We start from the raw sequence: 15,536 nt of genomic DNA on the forward strand, positions 1-15,536 counted from the left end.
GATTTTTCCATAACACTTGACACCAAACTATCTCTTTCTAAACCCACAAGAAAGTTTGACCTGGAGGACAGACACAGAGGGGGCAGTTGACTGACTGCTTCCTGCTTCATGTGCAAGTAAAAAGCTGCAGACAAGTTGCTCAGCCTCAGTGTGTATATCCACACCTACTTCTCTGCTATTGTAATGGGAAATGTGAATGCTTTGATATGTCTGTTTGACTAATAATTTGAACTCTTACCAACTTTTGGAAACGCCCCATTCTGTCAGAAAGACACCAGATGCAGCCACTTTTAAGGGCGGGTGTCTTGCAGACCTTGGGAAGACTGCAGAGTGAAAACACCCGAATATATGTGCATGTTTTATTGACTCAGACCTTTAATCCTTGCCCATAATGTCTTTTAAAAACCTTCAAAATGAGTTTATTGATGAAGTTGTCATCAATAGATTTTAATATTTTTAAGGTTTGTCAGTTTGCACTCAGTAAATATTAAACCTAACCCATTATTACATTCATTACAGGGATGCATTATTATTTCCCCCCCTTTTTGTTGCATCCACCATTTATCCAACTTGTGGTGGATTTTATATTACAACTTGGAAACTGTTAAACGGAAGCTTGAAGTTAGGGTTAGTCCTGCTGTGATGCCTGCAACTTGTTTCTTTAATTGAATCATCAGTTAAACTGAAACTTTGTGTCCAACTGAACAGAGCTTTTATGTGAAATAAATAACCTGTTTTCTAATAGGATAACTTTCTTGTCTTGTTTCTTGGAGGTTTTCATTCAAATGAAAACTATTTGAAAAATTAGTTAAGTTTTAGACGCAGTATCAGGAGAATGATGAGCTGTTTTACCTTCACTATAAGCAGTGAGGGAAGCCTGTGCATTATTTCCGGTAACATGTTGCTTCTGTTTTTCTTTGCGCTGTCTTCCTTTTGAAATGCTCAGGCTTCTTCCTCTATGCTGCACGAAACAGTCTCACACAGGAAGACAATAGAACTTACAGCACACACTAAAGTCCAGATGGACAAAATGTAATAGTCCTGTGTATTTAGTGAAACAGATGATAGGAAAGCAGAGAGAGCACACAGCTGATGAAACGGGAGAGAGGCTTTTGGTGGAATTTGAGGTACTGGACGTGGGATTGAATATGATGATTGGACGAAGTCTAAAGGTATGTTACCAGTAGATCATCATAACTCTAGTTTCAATGAAGGGATCATAAAGGTAATTATAACTTGAATGTTTCCAATTATAACAGTGAGGAACATCTGAAATCCCTCTTTGGGGTTGAATAGTGCAACTCCATTAATGCCTTTCGACTTACTTTCATATCTTTTAAGCTAGTCTGAGGTTGTAGTATGAGGTTGTATTAAAAATGAGTGACAGAAAATTATATTGTATATAGTATATTATATATATATATATATATATTCTGTAAAACAGAAATAGCATAGCCAACTGGTGGTTGCTTGAAAGAACAAAACTCCCTTCAAAAATCAGACAGTTTAATATTGCTTTGCCATGAATAAGCATGACTCACCAAGTGTAACACTGTGCAACTTATTGTTAATTGGTCGTAAATTCAGCATAGAAGTTAATACATAAAGTTTCAGTTATATTAAGAAACCATTCTGTCATACTCCATATTGTTATTTTGGATCCTCTGTTGGTTTGCCCCAGTGTATTCTCTCTCAACTGACAGAAATGTTGATAATCCATGAATCATCATTTATCAAGCTAAAATGTCAAACATATGCTGGCTCTAGCTTTTCAGATGTGAGAATGTATTGGCTTTCTTTTTGTTTTATATCATTGTAAATTGAATATCTCAGGTTTTTTGACTGTTGGTTGGACAAAACAAGACATGAGGATGTCATCTTTCACTTTGAGAAATTTTGCTGTTTTGTATCTTAGCCATGGTTAGCCAGGTTAGGTGTGTTAGCAGCACGGTTTTAGAGATGGCAATGTCAATCTGTCAATTCACTGCTTTAGTCTGGACTCAGATATCTCAACACTTTTTGGATGGATTATAAAGACATTCGTGGTCTCCAAATGATGAACTATAATTATTTTTTACTCTGACTTTTCCTCTTCAAATACCTGCAAACTAATGACATTCACATCAACCTCAGCTGTACTTTGTGTGTAGTGCTAATTAGCAAACAGAGTTGATGAACATAGTAAAAGTTACCTGCCAAACATCAACATTGTCTTCGAAAGCATGTTAGCATGCTGACTCATTTAGCCAAAGCACAGCCGCACAGAGCTGCTAGCATAGCTGGAGACTGTTGAGGTATGTTCAGACCAAGTGCAAAGCAAAGTTTTTGCCTTGTGTGGATTTGAATTTCACTCCCCTTTTATTTGCCCCAAACAGCTAATACCACCGACTGTACAAATGTTAGCTCTAGCTAGCTAATAACTTTCCTCTTCTGTCTTTGTATATTTATAAAGTGGCATCACTAAGTCTCACTATAAGTTTTAAGTTTTCTCTCAAGTTAAATCATTCTTCTCTATTGCACTGCCCAGGTCAAAATTGCTTCCAAACATGTCTTTCTATATGTTTTATATGCAATATAAAAATATATATAAAAATATATATTAGCTTCACATTCTTTACTCACCTTCAGTACTATTTTTTTTTTTAAACATTTCAGAGACTGAACAATGATTCCATCATGAAAACAAAATGATTAGTTGATAATGACAATAAACATTAATTGCAGCCCTAGTTACCTCTTCCTTTTGGTTATTCTACCCAAAAGTAGGCTAATGTCTGTGGCTGGACTCCATATCTAAAGGAGCACCAGCATGCTACAGCTGCTTCTGAGAGTCCCTGAATGCACCGTGATGTCAATCCCCTGTATTTTAGTACAGTATATCTGACTTACAAGATAAGCAATTGTACACAGTACTTTCTCAATCACATTAACAGACGCTCACACACACAGACACACATGCACACACACACGCACAGAAGCAGCTGAGATGACAGCAACTGCAGCAGCATGTGTGGAGCTGCAGTGTGACTGCTGATTGGATTGTGTAGGTGGTGGTGGGGGGTCATGGCAGACCTGTCCGGGCTGGAGAGCAGAGGGTCCTATTTTTACCCCCGCTCAACACCCTCATATCACGACAGCTGTCCCCACATCTCCTGTCTGTCCAGTGTCAGGAATAGCTGGCCTATCAGAGCGCTCCCCTTCTCCTCGGCCCTGCTGCTCCACTCTCTACTCTGCGTCTCCAGCCGCTCGCTCACCTCTTCTGCTTTGGTCAGTTTTGAATCCAATCGGTGACTTCTGGGGACAGTTTGGATACAGGAGCTGTGAAATTACTTCACTAACAGGTAGAAAAATTCATGGTAACTTTTTAACAGAAGTGGGGTGTTATGTAGAAAATCCATGACAAGCAAGGGGCCTCAATGCACCACAGCCAGTGACACTATTTTTAGATCGGGGTTAGCTGAGGGGGGGAGCTTGAGCCGTTTTGAAAGTAGCATTTTACAATAACAGCCTTTGTGTCATTGTAACAGTTCCCCTTTTCCTACTTGTATGTTAATCAGTAAGAAGTGTGTGGAAGGTTGGTTGGACTGGTTTGAAGAGATGGTTAATGTAGGCTTTTTGGTTCCTTGCACAGTGGGCGCTCATGTGCTGTGTATGATTTGGTGGAGAATGTAGTTGGGACTGAAATTTAGTTAGCTTTTATGTTGTACCATTGGTTTTCATGGCTTTTGTAACATTTATTGTGTTAGTTAAGGCATTTGATAAGGACTTCATTTGTAATTATGATACTTTGACTTTGAAATGTTCAATTTTAAGTTTTTTGGTCTTTCAGATTTTGATTAGAATATATGCTTTTATAGGTGGGTGTTCATTCAGTATTGTTAAGGCAGAATGTCATCATGATGATATGATGTTATTATCATTCTACAAGCTTTATTGTTCAAATTAATGATTCTATGCAAATTATAATTAAAGATGGACTAATAGATTAATCATTGCATCTCTAGTTTGGTCTGTTTAATGCAGCAGATCTTTGAATATCAGTTTGATTATTTTATATTTTATTTTGCATGTATCTGCCATATGTTACTGTATATCAATAGCTCAAAAATCCTAATTATAATTATTATTATTTCCGCCATATTGCTGTATTTTCTAATATTATTCACCCAAATTAAATGAATTGAATTATGGCCTGTTGTTACTGGACTACCTGGGAAGCTCATGTGATGTAGGAATTCACCTCTATATTTTCGTTTCACGTACACATTGTATTCACAAATCCCAATGATTTCTCCAGATAGATTCGAAACATAATTGATCTTCATTTTAGATCAATTATTAGCCTCCAGAATTTGCAGCCAAAATGCAACCAGTCATTAATAATGTCCACTTCAGTCTCCATTAATCTGGAAAAAACAAGGAATTTGTGCAGTAAATTCTGATATACTCAGGGCATTTTCACATCTGTCTTGTTTAGTTTGGTTGAATCAAACCCTGGAGCATTTTCCCCCTTGGTGCGGTACATTTGGGCAGGCGTGAACACCTCAATTGCACTTGGGTGTGGACCAAAACAACCGGACCGAGATCACCTTTTCAACAAGGTCTTGGTCTGGTCACAAACAAACTCTGGTAGGATTTGTAGCAACTCATCCACTGATTTGGACCAAAGCAAACAAAATAAGGTGTGAAAATTTCAAATTTCTGATATGTCAACTCACACTGAAGTAATATGATCAGATGTGTTGTGTTGGTGAAATTTTGGAGATAGTTTTCATCCCAGGTGTTGATGTGTCTGTTTTTCATGTCAGGTCTGGTTAGGTTTTTCTGTGGGTCTGTTGTGAATCAGACCTCTACCCCAGATATTACTTGCCACTATAACAGGATTTTAGCCTATAGACTGTCAACATTCTGTCAGCAAGAAGCTTCTTGTTTCCAGTGGGATGCCATGTGTGAGTTAGTGTTTTGTTTTATAGATATATTAACTGATGATATCCCTGAGGACAGATTAGCATGCAAACTTTTATCAGGGATCTAACTGATGTCATATTCCAAGGTTAGGATTTAGTCAGTAAATTTAAATGAAATTTAGTCATATCCTGTGTAAATTTCGTAAGTGAAGCACAGACTTAGGGTCATATGAGGTCCACAGGTAATACCAGTCCAGAGAAAAAGGGACATTAATTGTACAAGGTAATAAGTAAGGCAGTAAGGAGTTTGTGTCCAATGAACCACTGCATCTGATGCTAAGTAAACACAGGCCACAATACCATTGTAGAGCGTAATTCAGAAGAAGAAGAATCTGCTTTTTACACTGTATGCAGATAATATGGATGTGTGGAGATCAATGAACACCTCTCTGTTTCAGGCTGCTCCATCATATAGAACACACTGGGTCTTAAGAATAATAGATATGAATTTAAAATTATTAAATAACAGCTAAAAAAGTAAAGTTATTGAATTTGAAATATCATATACTTTGTTCAAAATACTGGCTCATTTTTCATATGCATTGTATATGTGTGTGGCTTATTCTTCTAAGATGATGTGGTTCATGAGTCAGACAGTTATGTTCTCACATCACAGCAGAGTGACTGAGCAACATACTGTCATTGTGCTATAACAGTCTACAGTGTCTTCCCTGTGGTCATGTCCCTGTGTTTTGTATGTGTGAATGGTGATAGAATGCTGTTGGTAACGGGTGTATCATTTGAGTAATAATAGTTGTCTTTTCTGTTTGAATATAGATTTCTATTATGAAAGCATTAGTAGTCATTATACTTTACCTTCAGATTCAAGCAAGTTCATTTATGAGGTGAAACAAATGGAAAATAAGTTAATCAATTTCCTATCCAGACAAAGCATCATGTTATGAAATGTGCTTACACTCCATGTTTTCCAGGGTGACACTTAAATAGTTTGTAACTGGTGTCCAATAGTGACACATACAGTCAAGTCTTGCTTATTTGTACAGCACAGTATCACAAACAAGATGAATGAGATGTATGTTGTATGAGTTCAGCGCCCCTCCCAAGTGGGGACCTATTGGCCTTGTTGGCCTTTCTCTGATAGACTACACTGGCACACAGCCCTACAGTACCTCTTTCTAATCCAAAAATAAGCATGTTAGTCAGTGTGCTAATTCAGTGACCACCGATAAAGCCCACTAACCCAGAGCCAGACCTGGACAATGTCCCGCTCCCTGTAAAAGCTGTTGTGGAGGGACATCGAGGTTGTTGATGTTCCTTTTGTTTAGTCAAAGAGAAGCAGTCCCAGGCAGAGGTGAGTTGTTTTTGGTGTACATATAAAACAGCCTTGACTTAACTCTCAGATTTACAGTGTAAACTTCAGGTATGGCTTCAAAAAACTTTTTTCTGAACCATTCCAGAACTGCCCTGAAAAATTGTGACTGCTATTCTCAAATTGATCAACTGAACTATTGTACTTCTATAAATGTAATCAGCTCAGCCTATGATACTATGACTGTTCCTGATAATGAGTGACAACTGAAGAAAGGAAGGCATAATGAAGGCAGGGAAGGTGGTAATGTTCGCTCCTGTGTCAGAATAAAGTTCAGAGACAGTATAGCGATGGGAAAAAAAATTCTCTGTCCAGTCACATAAAACTGATATACTGCATCACATGAATGCGATTTATAGAGTTTACTCAAAATATAGTTTTTGAGCATGAAGCACCCACCCCGGTAGACTTGAAAGGTGCCTGTAGGCTTGCTTCCAGACAGAAGGGAGGCTGTGTTCATCTTGAATTCATGTTGGTTACAATGCATTTCAAATAGGAATAGGCAATATGTACAGAATCCTCCTATTGATATATACTGTACAGTCACAAAATATGGCTAACTACTGTGCTGCTGCCTTAGTATGACAACTCTTCTATCCTAGCTCAGTCATTGGCTGAACTTCTATAAACAAAAGACGCATAGCTGAATAGACATTTGATGCAAGTTTACCATGATGTATTGATGAAGATAAAGAGAATTAAATGAAATGTAACTGTTGATGTGCCAAGGCAGACAGTATGGTTAACATTGTGGTCATGAAAATGTTTGAGCAGTTTTGAATACTCCTGCATATTATTTCTAGGGGATGATCTTGGTCTGTGGCTTTGGCCACAAGTATGCATCACCTTATGAGGGCTTGTGGCATTTTGTTCTTTGCTTTTTAAAAGATACGAGGGTCAAATGTTCACAGTTCACAGTATGTGTTTTTGTTCAGCAGTGTTTCTGAGTCCATTGTGCTACTTGTGTACATTTCAGTTAGATGATAATCTTTGATCTCTGTTATGAATTTGAAGATTTTACTTGATCTTTTTGAGTGTGGGTTACTTTAGTAGTGTGTGTTTTCATTTCTCAAATCTCGCTCTAATTCTCTAATCCTCTACTTCTCCTAGAATTTGTTCATTGCTTTGTCATTGACATGACATTCTGCCTACACTGGAAAATTCAATGATCTCTGTGGCTTCATTTCTTTTCATCTGTCTATGTGTATTTTCACCATTTTTCCTCACCCAGCTCTCCCCTTCCTCCTCCTGCTGCTCTCATCTCATCCATCACGGCCCATGACAGCAGATCAGCCGACATGGCATTCTCATCTCGCTTTTCCTTCTGGGAGCAAAAGGGAAGTCTCACTTGGACATTTCATGAAGCACTCTTAAACTGCATGGTGTTACAGTGTTTTACACTGAGTATTAACACGCGTGGCTTCAAATGTTTGCCCATATCACGTTAAGAATTTGATGGTGCTCACTCTCATGTTGTAGTTATCCATTTGTTTGAATCACCTATGCAATTTGGTGGACACTTTTTACTAAAGCACTTAACACTGCTGTGAGTGTATCCATTTTTACTTCATGACATAACTGGACTGAGTGTTTGTATCTAAAGAAGGAGGTTAAAGATGGCTATCACAAATAATTTCAGACTTTGCATGGTTTGTGCTTTGCACGGTGTGTGATGGACAACAGCCTTATGTAGTGTGGAGGTTTTGATCTACTTTTCTTTTTATATCGACACCTTCAGATCAAAGAAGAAAACAAGCCAGGCAGCAAAAGTGTAAGTGAATATTGGGTTTTATTAGAGAGGCTTAGTACTACTTGTTTATACATTTTTCTGGTCATGACAGAGTCATGTTAAGGCTATCCTGTGTCTTCAACAACTCAATTCACGTCTTATGTCTTATCTAGATCTTCTTGATCAAGATCAAAATCCAATTTTCTGCAATCTTATATATATGTTTTTGATAGAACTCTAATCAGTAGAGGTAGAGGCGTGCTGTAGATTTGTATGTTTTGCAAAGCAGTAGGTTTTTTTTGTACCAAGTTTCTAATGGTACTCTAAAATGCTCTATAGTAAGTGTCCTGCACACCATCTTCAAGTATTCTAACAGTCAGACATTCTTTGTAGTGCTTAAATAAAATGTCATTTGTCATATTTGGAGTTGTGTGTTTTCTATAAACTCCCCAAAATGTCATGTGATATTGCAAAAAATCAATTGGTATGCATGTTAGGGTTAGAGTTAGTCTTTAACTCTTAACTCTTGCTAGTTAATGGTTAGACACAGTGACTGCAGACATATTCAGCTCAACAAAACATACTGCACCAACTTTTTGGTCACTGAACATGTCAACTACCATGAAAGCACTAATGTCAAAACTAAATGAACCAGCTTTTTAAATTGTGCAGGATAAATAAAGACAAGTAACTTTAGAAGCTCAGCATAAAGAAAGACGTGATGTTTGGATTTCCATTCATCACTCACTCTCTCATACCTACTCTCTTTCCTCTTTGTGAGTAGCCAGACAGTGATGGGCTGTCCAACCGGGCCAAGTCAGTGCCAGCTCTAGACCCTGGCAGGGGATTATTCCGGGCAAAAAGCCCCCCACCAGTTGCCCCTACAGAGTTGGCAAGGCGGGTCAGGAGTCCCTCCCCACCTAAAGTCAGGACACCTGTTACAGTGCCAGAGCGCTTCAAAAGCCCTGAGCCACCACCAAAGATGGCAGAACGATTTAAAAGTCCTGAGCCACCACCAAAGATGGCAGAACGATTTAAAAGTCCTGAGCCACCACCAAAGATGGCAGAACGATTTAAAAGTCCTGAGCCACCACAAGCTTCACTGAGCCCAGCGCCAGTTATGAACAGTGAGCGAGAGCAAAATGGCACTATGGGTAAAAACGCAGTCAATGGTACTGCCAACGGTAATATCAAAGGTCCATGCACCAGCACCAGCCACACGGATACTGCAGATGACCAGGGTCTAACACGCAAGAAGGTAGTGAAGGTGGTTCGTCGAGTTGTCAGGAAGGTCCTGCCCACAGAAGAGGAGGAGACCTCTGCGCTAACACAACCATCAGAAGCTCCACAGGTAGCGAAGCCTGCTCCTGAACCAGTTAAAGCGGTGCCAGCACCAGCTTCAGTGCCTAAGGCCCCAGGTCCGCCAGTGTTCTCTTTTAAACATGATGTCATCAAAACAGAAGATAAGGATGACATTTCTCGAGGGTTGAGTAACCTCATGGTCAGAGGTAGGACAAGGGACCCCCGCCCACGAATACGCAAGGATGAACGACCGGAGAAAATAGAGTTAGAAAGGAAAAATGAAGAGAAGAAGAAAGAGGAAAAAGTTGATCCAAAGGAGATAAAAGAGAAGAAAGAGGATAAACCCACCCCAAAGCCACAAGAGGTCAATTCCAAACCTAAAACCTCTGCTCCAGTTATACAGGAAGTCAAATCTCCCATGGTTGCTCCAACTGCTACCAGCATGGCTTCTGAAAAGCCAGTTCAACCTCCAACTTCTTCCAAGACCTCCCATTCCAGACCTTCATCCCTCCCACCAGTTGTTGGCTTTATCCCAGCGCCCAAGCCCTCAACTTTGTCTCCACCTCCTGGCTTCATACCTGCACCCAAACCAACTGCTGCCTCTAGATCCGCCCCCTCCAAATCCTCCCCTCCAAATCCTCCTTCAGCCACCACAACAGCCCAGAAACCTTCCCCCCTCTCTCCTCCATCACGTTCCATCTCAACCCCTAAACCCTCTCCACTTGAAACTCCTGTGAGCCCTGCTCCTCCCCGTCCCAGTCCTGGTCCCCTGTCTCCCCCTCCAGGAGTCATTCCCATTCAACAGCCTGCTGTCAGAAAACAAGAGGTACTATGTCCACACTTTGCATGTCCAGCCAACATTTGGGACGTTGTTGTGGAAAGTGCGTGAGAATTTGAAGTGCATGTCTGAACTAAAAGAACACTTACAGACACCATAATGTGTGTAACCTCAGTGTGGCGAGTTTCTTGAGTTATTTAGGAAAAGTTAACTGAGAATGCTTTTTCTTTTGAGAACCTGGTGGAAGGGCCAAAGGATGGTGATGATAGTTGGTTGGATGGTTAGTCAATAGGTTCCTCCGTTATTTTTGTCAATGGGTACAGGCCTGGTTGGATCTCAGTTTTGGGTCTATGTTGAAGTCTGATTGCCAAGAAGATATCTGTGGTCTCCAGAAGGTGACTTCTTAATGATTTTGGTCGCGCCCTGGCTTTATCTGCCACCTTCAGATAAATGTTTTTCTTATCAACATTTCCATGAAAAGGTATCTCCTGAAATAATGGCTGGATTGTCATGACATGTGCTCTGCAGCTTTTTGCTCTCAAGATGAGGGGATGTAAATGACCCAATACCTTTTCTTGTATTATATTATTATAGGACTATATTTTAAGACCAACAGCTGTAAATTTGTACAAATAGAAAACAATCAGTGTATTATACTGCATGTTTTCCCTGATGTATTAAGTCTGTTGGCCATTAGTATTTCAGGCTTGATCTTTTTGCCTTCAATTTTTAGACACTGAACAAGTCTTCTACCTCAACAGTCACTACTTTAACAGTAGCTGTAGATGGAGGAGGAAGTATTCTTTACATTCCACAACAGCAATTTCCCATCCTGGTGCCCTTTCAGTCAAAAACCCTTAATTTCCTTCTCCACTCACTCATTTCCTCACAAACATGGTTTTACTGTCAAGTTAATGACTTGTTTATTTGTCAAAGACTACAGAGGTTTGTGTGGTTTGGCAGTTTTTAGGAACTTGCTTTTTTTTTAAGATTTATGAGCCTTACAACCTTTTCTTGGACAAAGTCTACCATCAAAACAACAAAGGAGGACAGATGCTTCTTTTCACCAATGAGATCTTACACAGCAGAATGAAGCTCATAAGCTCTGTGTCCCAGCTGAGGACTCTTTCAAAAGAGAGACTTCAGTGGCCTAGAGTTTCTAGTCACTAACAGTAGAGCCACATACTGTACAGCCAATTACCAGTGTGCATCCTGGCAGAGGAACTCAAAGCCGAGCCTATGAACAGGCACAAAGATAGCACAACTCTCCAGAAAGTTTACAGATGGCAGACATCGTTACAAAAAGCTGTTTTTCCTCTGCATTCTTGCTGAATTTGTGTAGCCACAGACATCACTGGGTCTTTGTTTACTACAAAGCCTCAACTCATGTGGCCTCAGACCAGTATAGGACTTTGAGAATCTATTGCTAGATTCAAAAGTTACCTTTTGCAGTTTTGTGTTGTGGGAGGTGGGGGGTTAGTTGATTGGAAATCCACAAAAACATTTTTTTTATTTGCCAGAAAGATATTGACTTCAGATACAGACACACCTCTCACATTGTATTTAGTGGCACAATATATGTATATGCAAGTTGCATTATAATCTGAGTTAAGGGCCTAAGAATGGTGATGCAAATATTCTTCTCTTATCCAAAGGATTGAATATTGGTGTGTGAGAGATTCACTGTTTTCTCCTGTGCATGCTGTTTCCAGCACCCTCTGGCATTTACTCCTGTTTTGGGAGAACTACTGACATGGTCTTTTTCAAATCAGACTGCACAATAACCTAAACTGTTTTTGTATTCTTGATGACAGAAGTGTGTGTGTGTGTGTATGCAGATAGTCTCCTGCAGAAACATAATTGAAGATACTGTAGTTGTGACTGACAGGGTGTATGATTTGTAAGATTACATATCCATGTTTGTGTAAATTTTTGTGTGGCACTTTTACTCAGTTATTAATACATACTAACTGACTTCTACGTTTACGGTGCATCATGATCACGTTTGCTCATTAGTCATAGGCTTTGCCATTAGCTGTATCAGTGCGCTTAGTGTCGATGTGTTGCTGCTTTGACCTGTAGGAGGCACCGCTCAGTCCCACCGAGGAGGCTCAGAGACGCCTGATGAGGATCTTCAGCGCCCCTGTAAATTACCCTGCTGTCCATCTGCATGTTATTGATGTCTTGTATTGGCTTTATGTCTGTCACTGTCTGTCTATGTCAACTCCAATCCCCTTCCCCCCAGCCCACCTCCCTCCCATCAATGATGCTAGGTGTGGTCAGAGGTAAAACAGACTTGATACTTTCAACCACAGAGGGCAGGGAAACTATGCTTTTAAGCCTGGTGTTTAGATATTCTTATAAGTGATAGCTATCATGGTATGAACATTATAGCCAAATGTCATATCCCCTAACCTACCCAGTTAAATTGCAGAGAACTAATTGTCACTAAGTGCCATTAAGATCTTGTGAAATGGGGATTTAATCCCATTGATCCCCCCTGATCTCATGCTAATAGCCATGAATAACACCATCACAACCCTAAACAATTGTGCTTCCCTGCTGCTGGTATGAAATACATAGCACTGATCAAATAAAAATGTTTCTCGATTAAACTGTGCTAAGCATCACTACGGACAATGCCCTCAATCAACACCGCTGATGCTCCTCCCCACAAAAATCAGCATTATGAGCTTTTTGTTTCTGTGTTGTATTATATTGTACTATGTTTGTTTCTACATCTCAGAGTTGGCTTGGAGAACCTCAGCCTCCCTCACCTAGACAGTGATTGGTCCCCTTGGCTGTTTACCATCGGCCTGCATGCCTAACATGCTTAGTTTATTGGTGTATGTTTACAGACACACAGCAGAGGAAAGTATTAGCAGGGTGTCTGTTGCCTTCCTGATGGGGGCAAAAGAGCAGAACAGTTGGTCTACCAGTTGTGACTCATGACGGAGTGAAATTTTATCCCCACTGCTGGTGTCCCGACTCCAACACTCTAACCCAGGAGTACTCAAATACAAATTTTAAAGGACCACAAAGACATTTTCAATAAGACAATTGTGTGTGTGTGTATATGTGTGTATATATATATATATATATATATATATAAAATATATATATATATGTGTGTGTGTGTGTGTGTGTGTATGTATTTATATTTATATTTCTTCAAATAAATCATGCCAAGACTTTGAACTTTGGCTCAAAAGGTGTGATAGCCAGACGGAGACACTGATGCAAGTGTTCATTGGTGAGTCAGCCGTGGTACTTGTTCTTCATCATGTTCATTGTTGAGAATGCAGACTCACGGCTGTAGTATGAACCATACATTGTGAGAATGTGAAGTGCCATCTTATATATGAGTGGGACATTAGCTGCAGCAACCATCTTTGTCCAGAAGGTTAGAGTGTCACAGTCAGCTTCTTTCAGTGCAAGGTTTTCCTGGAGGTCAATCAACTCATGTTGCAGAGAAGCAGCATTGGCCCCTGGAAAGATTTGTTGTGCTTCTGCAGAGAACTCTGTGACATTTCTGACCAGAAATGGGTTTCCAATGTACAGTAGGACTTGTTTTCCTAATCTGAAGTCATCAAAGCGAGTCTTGAAATTTTCAATCAGCTTCTCTGGGAACTCAACATTCTCAGGATTGTTATAATATTTAAGTATGCTTATAACTACATAATAGTCACTTATAAATCATTTACTCAATGTTTGTATTTTGCTTATACATGATAAATAGTGGACTTAAAGTGTTACCTTTTATGACCATTAACTTGAATAATTTCAACTTCTTTTCTGTCAGTTAGGTATCGTGGATGGCTCAAATGACTATGATACCCATGAGCCTCTTCTGCCATGGCCAAATTCACAAACACTTTGTTGTTGCAATTGGTTAGTTGCAGAATTTATCCAAAATAGACCCTGAATCTGAAAGTGCAGATTTAAATTACAGGTTTTTTCACTTCCGCTCACTGTTAGAGGTGGGAGTGCAACCAAATTTGGTTGACATTTCATCTTAAAATGCTCCTTGAGAGTCGATCTCACCTTTATGTACACAGTCATGTACCCATAACAACACTGTTTACTTAACAGTTACTCATCTGATGATTCAAACATGGTGGGGTTTCATGTCCATCCAAATGGTGAAGTGCTTCAACTTTACCTAACTGTAAATCTGAACTGGGAACTAAAACCAGAGGCAGCACCCCTTTTACTTCTGGAACCTGAATTGCTAAAACAGATTAAATGGACTTGTAGGGTACAGACCTATAATGATGTAACACCACTCATTTTCATAACACCAAATTAATGATTGATTAATGATTGCCCAGTTCTGATCTATCTAGTGATGATTTATTCTTTTCAGTTAATGGAACTCTACACTGGCTCAGCTCTTCACCTTTATTCCAGGTTTCCTTCCAATTACCTTCTTTCTAATGTGTCATTCTGACGATAACTCAAGCTGGTCTATGCTACCTTGTCATTTTCTCTCTGTATAGGATGATCAGAATAATTTTCACCCAGTGTAACTCAATCACATCCATTTTCACTTTTCCATTACTCTGTCAAGCATCCATGCTCCTTTTTTGCTTCTGTGCACTGCATTTCTTCATCCAAAGTTCCATGTTGACCTTGTCTTTTTCTTTCCCTCCCCTTCTTCCCCTCATTCTCTTTCCTTCTCTCCATGCTGTACTCACAATGCTTTTGCTGGCTGTGATTGTCTCTCTGTGGCTGCTTTGTGGCTAAGTTGGAGCCGGCAGTCAGTGTTTCGTCTTCTGTCCAAGCCCCCGCCCCGGCGGCCCCGCTACCCCAGGGCCCTCTCCAGGTACCGCAGCCCTCCAGCCTTCCTCTGGGCCTCCTAACTGGAATTTGTACTCGTGTGGCTTGTTGGAGTGTAAGGCCCCCCCCTTTCCCCCTTTACCCTGTCTGCAGTACTTCTAACATCTGTATTAGGCTGCCACCAATACAAAAATCTATAAGATTGAAGACAGTCAGTGTCTTCTTCTGATACATTAGATAAGATGTGGATTTTATTGTTTCATTTGTTGTGTTGATCAGTGCTTCACTGCTTGTGAACAGGAAACCCTTAATATGAGTTGACTCCAGAACCACTTTTTCAGTGATCAGATTCCAAGTGATATTTTTAATATTTTATTATTAGTCTTACTTTAATTATGATCCTGGTTGTTGAAATATTTCTCTCTCCAGGTTTTACTTAAATAAGGTACACATGTCATAAACCTGTGTTTGCACTGAATGCACAGAAATTATAGTACATTGACATTTCTTACCGCATTTGATGATGGATTTGACTGCCAGTCCATTTTGCCTGACCCCAAAAGTCTGATCTCAGTAGTCACTGAGATTCTTCACTTCACTAGTGAAGTGAAGAATCTCAGTGACTACTGAGATTCTTCACTTCACTAGTGA

The 15,536-nt window shown here is 39.8% G+C and overlaps 1 protein-coding gene across 16 annotated transcripts in view; it reads left to right on the forward strand.

The window, feature by feature from the left end:
- The window catches only part of myo18ab (myosin XVIIIA b), a 158,677-nt gene that overhangs the window by 33,442 nt on the left and 109,699 nt on the right, over positions 1-15,536 (forward strand). For 3 of the 16 annotated variants that reach the window (XM_067593789.1, XM_067593793.1, XM_067593791.1), the window contains exons 1-6: positions 3,165-3,341; positions 7,529-7,632; positions 8,034-8,068; positions 8,811-10,154; positions 12,189-12,251; positions 14,854-15,000. The exons of 2 other annotated variants lie outside the window; for them this stretch is intronic. In XM_067593789.1, the coding sequence (XP_067449890.1) occupies positions 7,596-7,632; positions 8,034-8,068; positions 8,811-10,154; positions 12,189-12,251; positions 14,854-15,000 (1,626 nt within the window). In that variant the 5' untranslated portion in view covers positions 3,165-3,341; positions 7,529-7,595. Of the gene's footprint in view, positions 1-982; positions 1,173-3,164; positions 3,342-7,528; positions 7,633-8,033; positions 8,069-8,810; positions 10,155-12,188; positions 12,252-14,853; positions 15,001-15,536 lie in introns of those variants that run through there. 11 more of the 16 variants (XM_067593802.1, XM_067593803.1, XM_067593798.1 and 8 more) reach the window with 9 other exon arrangements.

Source organism: Thunnus thynnus, chromosome 7 (genome assembly GCF_963924715.1).
Source record: "Thunnus thynnus chromosome 7, fThuThy2.1, whole genome shotgun sequence".
NCBI classification, from domain to species: Eukaryota; Metazoa; Chordata; class Actinopteri; order Scombriformes; family Scombridae; genus Thunnus; species Thunnus thynnus.